Source organism: Callospermophilus lateralis (genome assembly GCF_048772815.1).
Source record: "Callospermophilus lateralis isolate mCalLat2 chromosome Y unlocalized genomic scaffold, mCalLat2.hap1 SUPER_Y_unloc_1, whole genome shotgun sequence".
NCBI classification, from domain to species: Eukaryota; Metazoa; Chordata; class Mammalia; order Rodentia; family Sciuridae; genus Callospermophilus; species Callospermophilus lateralis.
This window is the reverse complement of record NW_027510163.1, coordinates 261,965-271,508: the sequence shown is the minus strand read 5'-3', so window position 1 is coordinate 271,508 and position 9,544 is coordinate 261,965. Positions and strand designations below refer to the sequence as shown.

The 9,544-nt window shown below is 39.7% G+C and overlaps 1 protein-coding gene across 1 annotated transcript; it reads right to left on the bottom strand.

Moving 5' to 3' along the window:
- Positions 1-6,330: 6,330 nt before the first annotated feature.
- On the bottom strand, positions 6,331-9,218 carry LOC143639898 (uncharacterized). Its single transcript, XM_077107926.1, has 5 exons — positions 9,174-9,218; positions 8,944-8,984; positions 7,969-8,101; positions 6,563-7,890; positions 6,331-6,484 (listed from the first exon to the last, which is right to left on the bottom strand). The coding sequence occupies exons 1-5, from the start codon at positions 9,216-9,218 to the stop codon at positions 6,331-6,333; spliced, it is 1,701 nt and encodes a 566-aa protein (XP_076964041.1).
- Between the last annotated feature and the right edge of the window lie 326 nt (positions 9,219-9,544).

Below are 9,544 nucleotides of genomic sequence, written 5' to 3'. Positions count from 1 at the left end.
CGTGCCTGCAGCAATGGTGGTGCCAACAAACCTAAGGAAGAAGATCTTCCAGAGTGTGGTAAAGCAACAAGTTTGTAGCCCAGATTCCTGAACTATCCCAAACAGTCTGGGTGTGAAACAGGCCACCACTCACATCTGCAAGCATGCTATGATGTCTGCACAGTGATGGAACAGGCAAAAAGAAAATGTCCCTGCCAGTGACACAGAACCACACTCAAGGACTGACAACATATAGAACCACCCAAAACAATGCAGAATCCACAATTACACTCAGAGACATCAGCCCAACTCTGTCAGGACAATGATGCAGGCAGGAGGGTTTCATGGGCCTTCAAGCAAATGGGAAGCACACTGAGGTCTCAGGGTCACAGCAACACTCCACAGGACATAAACCACACCCTTACAAGTTCACCACCAGTAAAATCCCATGTATGCTGCAAGAACATGAGAGCTAAAGAAGAAATAAGATCAGAAGCAGCTGAAAAGCCTCCAGGGAAGGGGACATGAAACACAAGGCTCTAAACAGTCACAGATTGTAGAAGTGACTCAGGAGAAAATGTGACCATTTTGAAGGATAAAAATGTAAAAGTCCATCATAGGAAATTCATAGAAAACACTAGAGGTGGTGCTGTATTGGTATCTAAGTCATCGAACGCACATTTCTGAAAAGAAGAGCCAATAGCAATCATTGAAACTGTTGCTTCAAAAAACCAGAGAAAGAAGAGCAAGGAAAATCTAAATTAACCACAGGAAGGGAACAGAGAAGGTGTTGATGAAACCATGACCAGGAAATCTGCAGTCTACAAAATCAAGTTCTTCATGAACATCAGCATCACTGATAAACTGACATAAGCCTAAGAATACAGAGGACAGGGACTGGGGATGTGGCTCAGTGGAAGAGTGATTGTCTAGAGCTTGAGAGAAAGTGGGTTCAATCTTCACTGACACATAAAAAGAAAGAAATAAAAGTTTAAAATATACAAAAACAATAAAGAAAAAAGCAAAGAGGACTGAAAACCTGCTATCAGATTTAAAAGTGTCATCATAAACAATGCATTGGGACTTCAAGATTATCATATACGTGCTTGACACAAATTAGACGACTTGAAGAAACTGGACCATTTCTTTGAGAGAGACAATCTCCTACTACTTACAGACAGGGGATCAGCCCATGGGTGCTAAAAAAAAAAAAAAACAGACTCAATAACTAATTACTTCCCAAAAAGGCAAGGCGAGGCTCTGACATCTCAAACAGGCTTTCATGAGACATTTAAGAACTGCCACCAATTTTCTACTTTTTTTCCAGAACATAGAAGCTGAGTTAACACCTCCTAACACTTTCTGAGGCATAAGTTACCATATTATCCAAATTAAATAGATAAAGAAAAGTATTAAATAGAAAAGGAAAACTATGAATGATGCCCATAATTATAAATGGAAAATTTAAACATATATGTAAAAAAATGAACAATTAAGCCATCACACTCCAGGTGTCTATGCAAATGATGGGAAAATTATGGGCACAAGAACCCTCACTGCACTGACTATAGCAGCCATATCCAGAACTGCCCAAAGCTAGATGCAAGGAAGATGCACCTTTCAATACTGAATGTACAAGCTGCAGTTTAAGCACTGCAAAGAACATCACCCAGACAAATAGTTCTGCAGACTGGAAAGATACAGCACCCTTTTAGGCAGACTGGTAAGTGAGAGAAGCCAGTTTCAAATAGCCAAGTAGAATAAGATTCCAAGTCAAGAACATTCTGGAAAAGACAGCATTATAGATGCACTAGCAGAACTGTTGGGTGCCAGGGACTCAGGGAGCAGAGAGGGAGAAAGGAATGAGGAGGAGTGATGAATAGGTGGAACACAGGATTCCCAGAGCAGTGAAACTCTTCTATATGACATTATCTTGGAAACTACATGATACACACAATCACATCACACAGAGGAGGAACCCTAAGGTAAAGGATGAACTTTGGCTTATCATAATATGTTGCTTCATCCATTCTCTTCGTCAAATGTTCAACACTGGTTTATTAACTAACAAACACCCTACACCAAATGCAATATGTTGAAAACAGTGGAGACTATCGGCTGGAGAAAAGGGGTATTCCATACTATGAGTAATGTCACATTTAATTGTCACCCTAATTGGATTAAAAGATACTGATGATTAATGATATTCTGCTTGTGTCCATGAGGGTGTGTCTACAAATGATTGGCATGTGGCATAGTGAGCCAAACTGGCAAGCCTTTTTAAGGTAAGCAGCACGATCCAATAGGACAGTGTCTTAGGTGGAACAAAAGTTGAAAGAAGAAGGAAGCAGCAGCAGAGCAAGCTCCTTTCTTCTCCAATAGGTTCTTGTTTGCTACTGCAATGGCCTGAGGGTATCAGACACTGCCTTGTTCACTCTCCAAAAGTGGACTCTGCCAGTGATTCTCCAGGGAGTTTCCAGAACCTTTGGTCTGGACTAGGGCAGCACCATTGATACCTCTTGTTCTGATGCTCCTGCCTCTTGGACTCTGCAGCAACTACTCCGAAAACTTTCCAGCTGCAGATGGCCACTGTGGACATCCAGCTTTGGGTCAAGTAGGCCAATCTGATAAATCCCCTTTTATAATCAAACTTCCTCTTGATGCTGTTCCTCTAGAGAACACTGACTAATAAACTATGTAAGCCAAAAATTGCTCTGAAAAACAAAGTCTAACTAATAAAGAAGTAAATAAACTACCAAGCCATGAAGTTTTACAAATATATACATAAGAAACCCATCATAAGGTGGCCATCCACATGTCAGTCCACATTCCAACACTATTAACCAAAAGGGGTAGTCAGATCCTGTCAGAAGATTCTGTAGCCCTCTTAGGAGTCTGATTCCTGCACTCATGTACTCACCAAGACTGAATTCCTACAAAGAATGCCAGCACCCTAGGACAGTTGCATTCCCTCCAGTTCCTCACACTGCCCAGGAGCAAGCCTGCAACTTCTGCTTTGGCAAATGAATTTATTACAAAGAAGTCCAGATTGCATCAAGTACTCATACACCAGTATGCAATATTTCTACTAAATCAAAGATGTAAAACTAGGAAATTGCCACACTGTCTCAGTAGGTGGAAAGACAGTTTACAGTAATCCTGAATGGCTTAAGGTGTATTTATTAAAAACAGAAGTGCCACAGCACACTCCTTTGGCCTTCCTTTCCAAATGAACACTGAGACACAGCAAAAGGCCAGCAAGAGAGAGAGCAGTGACAATCATCCCATCGTTGGCATGTTGGTTACTATTAGCAATGATCACAGAAGATTCAGGATTCCTGAATAGGTTGTGGGTGAGGTTTTGTTCAGGATGCTTTGAGTCCATAGGACAGGTCACTGAATTCTTTAGCCTGAGCAGAAACAGCCCTCTCCACATCATGTACTGCACAACATCACCTGGTTGGAGGCTGTAGCTCCATCAGTGATGTAGGGCACATGAGGCTGGACACCCAAGGAATGTTCCAGGAGCAGACTATTAGATGCAGAGTTCTAAGGGGTATCACCTAAAAATTTAGATCACTGCTCAGAATTTCATTGATCTTCATTTACACCCAGTGTGACAGGGATGGAGGTTTATATTTTTTGTAGGGGTATATATAAAGGTGTTTTTTGTTTTGTTTTGTTTAGTTCAGAGAAAGTGTTTGTGTACAAATTGTAAGATTGTTTAGAGGTCTTCTAAGCTTTAACACAAAAACAGAAGTCTGTATTATAACCCAACTATATTAGGATATCAGACTATGATGCTTCTTACCAAGCCTTTGGTCATGTGGTGTGTATTAAGAAAATCAGCACACAAATTTCCCAGTCCTAGAGAGCTACTCTAAACACAGAGAAATCAAGCCTGGATTTTCTGGAATATTCCACCTAAGTATTATTGATTGGGAGAAAAGTTAAGTTGGATGAAGTTTTTTAAAAAATTCACTGGTATAAAAGACCTTTAAGAAGGAAGAGACCATCTGCAATTGTGGAGGAAACACCTGCAGAGCTGCATCTGCTGATATGGTAATCAGTGGGGTCCACACACACAGCAACAGCAAACTCACCACCTTAGCTACAGGAGTGCTCAGTGCTAGAATGCCTGCGTAGCATGCACAAGGCAGAATTGTGTCCCCAGACCAGGGGAAAGAAAAGAGAAAGCAACTCAAGCATAGGGCAAAATATGTTTTGAGAAACTGCCTCTCCAAATAATATACACAAATAACATTATATTATAATGCTCTTTAATGTTCTTACATACAGCAAAATACATGAGACTTAGAACAAGCACAAGTGACAAGAGTGGGGACCCAGAGTCATCAACAGCTCAAAAAGCAATCAAGGAAAAGAAAGAGGCCAACTTCAGGGTACACAGACACATCCCTATGGTCCCAGCTCCCAGCCTCACACCATTTCAAAAAAATAACAATTAAAAACACTGTGGAAAAACTCAGTGGTGGAGCACTCCTGGGTGAAATCTGAACAAAGAAAGAGAGGAAAGAAGTTCAGAATAGACATTTCACCAATCTGTACCAAAGGCTGGCGTGGAGATTCCTAAACTAACATACAGAATATGTAATAAAACATTAGACACAAAATACTTAAAATACAGGAAAATGGAATCTAACAATAAGAGAGATTTAACCCAGAGAAACATGTTGTTTTCAAATCTTCATGCTAATGCAATGTTCCTCTCCATCCCAGGGTGCATTTTTGTTACCTCTGAATAGATAAAAAAAAGAAATGAAGGCACACACCTTTTCACACACCTACAGTGGTTTTCTCAAAAGAAATAAATAAAATGAAATAAAATTAAAATTTCCTCAAGTATGAACAAGTTCAAATGGATCTGAAACAAGCAAAGGTCCTACCACATTTCTATATACAGGGCTTTTCTCTAGTGTGATATCTTAAATGCTGTTCAAAGGGACCTGGAAAGTTGAAAGTCTTACTACAATTTTTTAGAGAGAAAAAGAATCTTCCCAGATGTGAATTCTCTACATCTTTGAGGAAAAGTCTGAAAGCTGAATACTGCCCCACATGGCTTATCCTCAGTATTTTCTACAGTATGCATCCTTTCATACAATTGAACAAAACTAGAACAGCTGAACCCTTTATATTTCTTACTTGCAGAGGATTTATACCTTTTATTCCAAAAGAATCTTCCCAGTCCTTAGTAAAATACTGAGAAACCTAGAAGATTTCCCACATTTCTCACACTCACAGGGCTTCTCTCAATGAGGGTTTTCATATATGAAAATGAAAACAGGGCTGGATGGGAAGCTGACAGGATGTAGAATATCCCCTACAGAGTGTTTTTCTTTTTCAATGTGAATAAAATGACTTTGAAGACAACAGGGAAAATAGAATGATTTTTGATATTTTTTACATTTAAAGACTTATTCAGTTGGATGTGGTGGCGTTTGCCTTTAATTACTGAGACTTGAGAGGTGGATTCTGAAGGATAAATGTTGGAGGCTAGCCTCAGCAACTTAGGAAGACCCTAAGAAATTCAGCAGGTCCCTGTCTCAAAATTAAAAGTAACTGGAATGTAGCTCAGTGTAAAGCACAACCAGACATAATCCCCAGTCTCTCTCTCTCTCACAGACACACACACGCACACACATTTTCAGCAGTATGAGCTTTTTCTTGTCTTTGAGGATGACATGAACATTAATTTACCAGATTTTACATTAAAATGATTTTTCTCCAATAACGTTCTACATGTATATGAGTGAAACTGTAATAACAGAAAAGTCTACCAATTGTTTTCATGCATACAATTTCTCTGCAGTATCTGTTCTTTTTTTGAGAGAGAGAAAGAGAGAGAGAGAAAAAAAATTTAATATTTATTCTCTAGTTTTCGGCAGACACAACATCTTTGTTTGTATGTGGTGCAGAGAATCGAACCCCGGCCGCACGCATGCCAGGCGAGCGCGCTATCACTTGAGCCACATCCCCAGCCCAGTATCTGTTCTTTAATGTGTGTGAAGCAGACAGGATGAGGCAAAAGCTTTTCCTCATTATTGAGATTCATAGGTCTTTTCTCTGGTATGTATTCTTAAATGTCTGTGAAGCTGAGGGGATGTAGCAAAGGCTTTGCCATACTGCTTAAATTCATAGGGCTTCTCTCCAGTATATATTATTCCATGTCTGTGAAGGTCACTGGACCTAGCAAAGGCTTTGCCACACTGCTTACATTCATAGGGCTTCACTCCACCATGAGTTTTTTTCATGTGACTGAAGGTAACTGGATGTAGAAAAGGCTTTGTCACACTGCTTACATGCATAGGGCTTCTCTCCAGTATGAGATTTTTAATGTGAGTGAAGGTTAGAGGACTGAGTGAAGGCTTTCCCGCACTGCTTACATTCATATGGCTTCTCTCCAGTATGAGTTTGTTCATGTACCTGAAGGCAAGAGGCAGTAGTGAAGACTTTTCCGCATTGTTGACATTCATAGGGCTTTTCTCTGGTATGTATTCTTCCATGTTTATAAAGCTGATGAGATGTAGCAAAGGCTTTGCCTCACTGCTTACATTCATAGGACTTCTCCCCAGTATGAGTTTTTTTATGTGACTGAAGGTCACTGAATGTATCAAAGGCTTTGCCACACTGCTTACATTCATAGGGCTTGTCTCCAGTGTGCATTCTTCCATGAATCTGAAGGTAACTGGATCTAGAAAAGGCTTTGCCACACTGCTTACATGCATAGGGCTTCTCTCCAGTATGTACTATTCCATGTCTCTGAAGGTCACTGGACCTAGCAAAGGCTTTGCCACACTGCTTACAATCATAGGGCTTCACTCCACTATGAGTTTTTTCATGTGACAGAAGGTAACTGGATCTAGCAAAGGCTTTGCCACACTGCTTACATGCATAGGGCTTCTCTCCAGTATGAGTTTTTTCATGTGAGTAAAGGTTAGAGGAATGAGTGAAGGCTTTCCCACACTGCTTACATTCATATGGCTTCTCTCCAGTATGAGTTCGTTCATGATTCTGAAGTCGAGAGACAGTAGTAAAGGCTTTTCTACACTGTTGACATTCATAGGGCTTTTCTCTGGTATGTATTCTTCCATGTAGATGAAGCTGATGAGATGTAGCAAAGGCTTTGCCACACTGCTTACATTCATAGGGCTTGTCTCCAGTGTGCATTCTTCCATGAATCTGAAGGTAACTGGATCTAGAAAAGGCTTTGCCACACTGCTTACATGCATAGGGCTTCTCTCCAGTATGTACTATTCCATGTCTCTGAAGGTCACTGGACCTAGCAAAGGCTTTGCCACACTGCTTACAATCATAGGGCTTCACTCCACTATGAGTTTTTTCATGTGACTGAAGGTAACTGGATCTACCAAAGGCTTTGCCACACTGCTTACATGCATAGGGCTTCTCTCCAGTATGAGTTTTTTCATGTGAGTGAAGGTTAGAGGAATGAGTGAAGGCCTTCCCACACTGCTTACATTCATATGGCTTCTCTCCAGTATGAGTTCGTTCATGATTCTGAAGTCGAGAGACAGTAGTAAAGGCTTTTCTACACTGTTGACATTCATAGGGCTTTTCTCTGGTATGTATTCTTCCATGTATATGAAGCTGATGAGATGTAGCAAAGGCTTTGCCACACTGCTTACATTCATAGGGCTTCTCCCCAATATGAGTATTTTTATGTGACTGAAGGTAACTGGATCTAGCAAAGGCTTTCCCACACTGCTTACATGCATAGGGCTTCTCTCCAGTATGTATTATTCCATGTCTGTGAAGGTCACTGGACCTAGCAAAGGCTTTGCCACACTGCTTACATTCATAGGGCTTCTCCCCAGTATGCATTCTCTGATGTATTCTAAGTAAACTGGGATAATCAAAGTCTTTCCCACATATCTTACATTTGAAATGTGCTTCCCCTGTGTGTGTGATCCTGTGCCTTTGAAGACTTGTGTGTGAAATACAGGTCTGAACACCTGGTTGACATTCGTAGAGTTTCTCTCCAGAATGAGTTCTTTCATGTCTTCTAAATAAAGAGAAGAAATGAAAGGCTTTCCCACATATGTCCCATTGAAAAAGTTTACCTCCACTGTGTGTTATCATGTGTCTTTGAACACCAGTGGGATAAGAAAAGGCTTCACCATATTGTTGATATTCATTGGATTGCCCCCCACTATTAGTTTCTTCATGTCTTTCAATGTCATTGGAACAACTGATGACTTTCCCACAAACTGTACTTTCATAAGATCCATCTACCCTTTGTATTAACATTTGTGTGTAAACACTTTTGAGAGAAACCAGCGATTTCCTATATTGTTTCAATTCACATGGCTTCTCTTCACATTCCTCATGCTTGTAGTATTTGTGTCCAGAGTGAGATGTGATCTGCCTATGAAGGAATGAAGGTCATATGAAGTCTTTTGCACACATAATGAAGTCACATGGATTTACTCTACTAAAATTTTTCTTTGTTCAATTAAGAGTTGGAATTGATTTGAAGGTTTCCCCACACTATTCTGTGCCTTTGAAGTTTACCATGACTTCTTTGAAGAAGTGACCAACACATAATCAATGCTTAATTCATTCACAATTTTGTATGTATTTATAGATCCTTACATTACTACCAACATCAGGTAAAGGCTAGGTTTTCTGACTTGTTCAACTTGCCTGAAAATAAAGAGATTGAAAGGAAACAATCCTTTGCAACACAGCTTCTCTGTGGCTATTATCCAAATAGTGATATTCACATATGCAATTTTATAGTACTTTTTGCATGTCAAATACTTTGAAAAGACTGAATATCTGTTACAGCTAAGTATATATTTCTGATAAAAATATTATTAGAATAAATACATTTCATATTATGCATACTTTTTCAGTTGGTTTGCTTTAAAAATTATATGACAGTTCTCAGATTCCCTCACGAATTCCTCTTGTGAGTACAGTTACCTTACATTGCTTCCAGAATTTTCAATCTGATTTTCAGTCGTCTTGTCTTTCCTCCTGTTTTCTAAAATGAGAGAACAGAACAATCTTTATGAATATTTAGGAGCTAGAAATGCTTTGCCAAATCATAGGTGCCATTTATGCTGCAATAGTTCACCAACTTATTCCCTTTTCACCTTCTACATAAATGACCAAAATAAACATGAGTTCTCTATTTTATTAATTTTAGAAACATCATTATTACCTATAGAAGCCAGGTTTCTGAGGACCTCCAGCATCACATCTCTGTAAAGGTTCTTCTGGGAAGGATCCAGAAAAGCCCACTCCTCCGGGGTGAAGTTCACAGCCACATCCTCCAAGGCCACTGAGATCTAAAATATCCCAAAAATGTATAGGGGAGGCCAGGAGAGATTGACAGCATGAGAAATCTATACTCAACATGTGTGATGTTAACATGATTCCCTGGCCTCTTGATAAATTCCATGATTTGATCCATCAAATCTTTACTGCACTCAATTTCTTACACCCATTCCAACACTAGAAATTGGCCACTCAGAAGGCAAACATTCTTTTTCTGTGTTTTATACCCTTCCTTTAATGAGTT

What these genes read in the sequence shown, in the direction of transcription:
- LOC143639898 (XM_077107926.1), bottom strand. Translation starts at nt 9,218, where the DNA reads ATGCTGGAGGTCCTCAGAAACCTGGCTTCTATAGGTAATAATGAT. An exon ending in CTTCTATAGGTAATAATGAT is followed by an intron (nt 8,985 to 9,173) that starts GTTTCTAAAATT and finishes AGGAAAGACAAG; the next exon opens with ACGACTGAAAATCAGATTGA. An exon ending in AAAACTCATACTGGGGAGAA is followed by an intron (nt 6,485 to 6,562) that starts GTCCTATGAATG and finishes AATACATACCAG; the next exon opens with AGAAAAGCCCTATGAATGTC.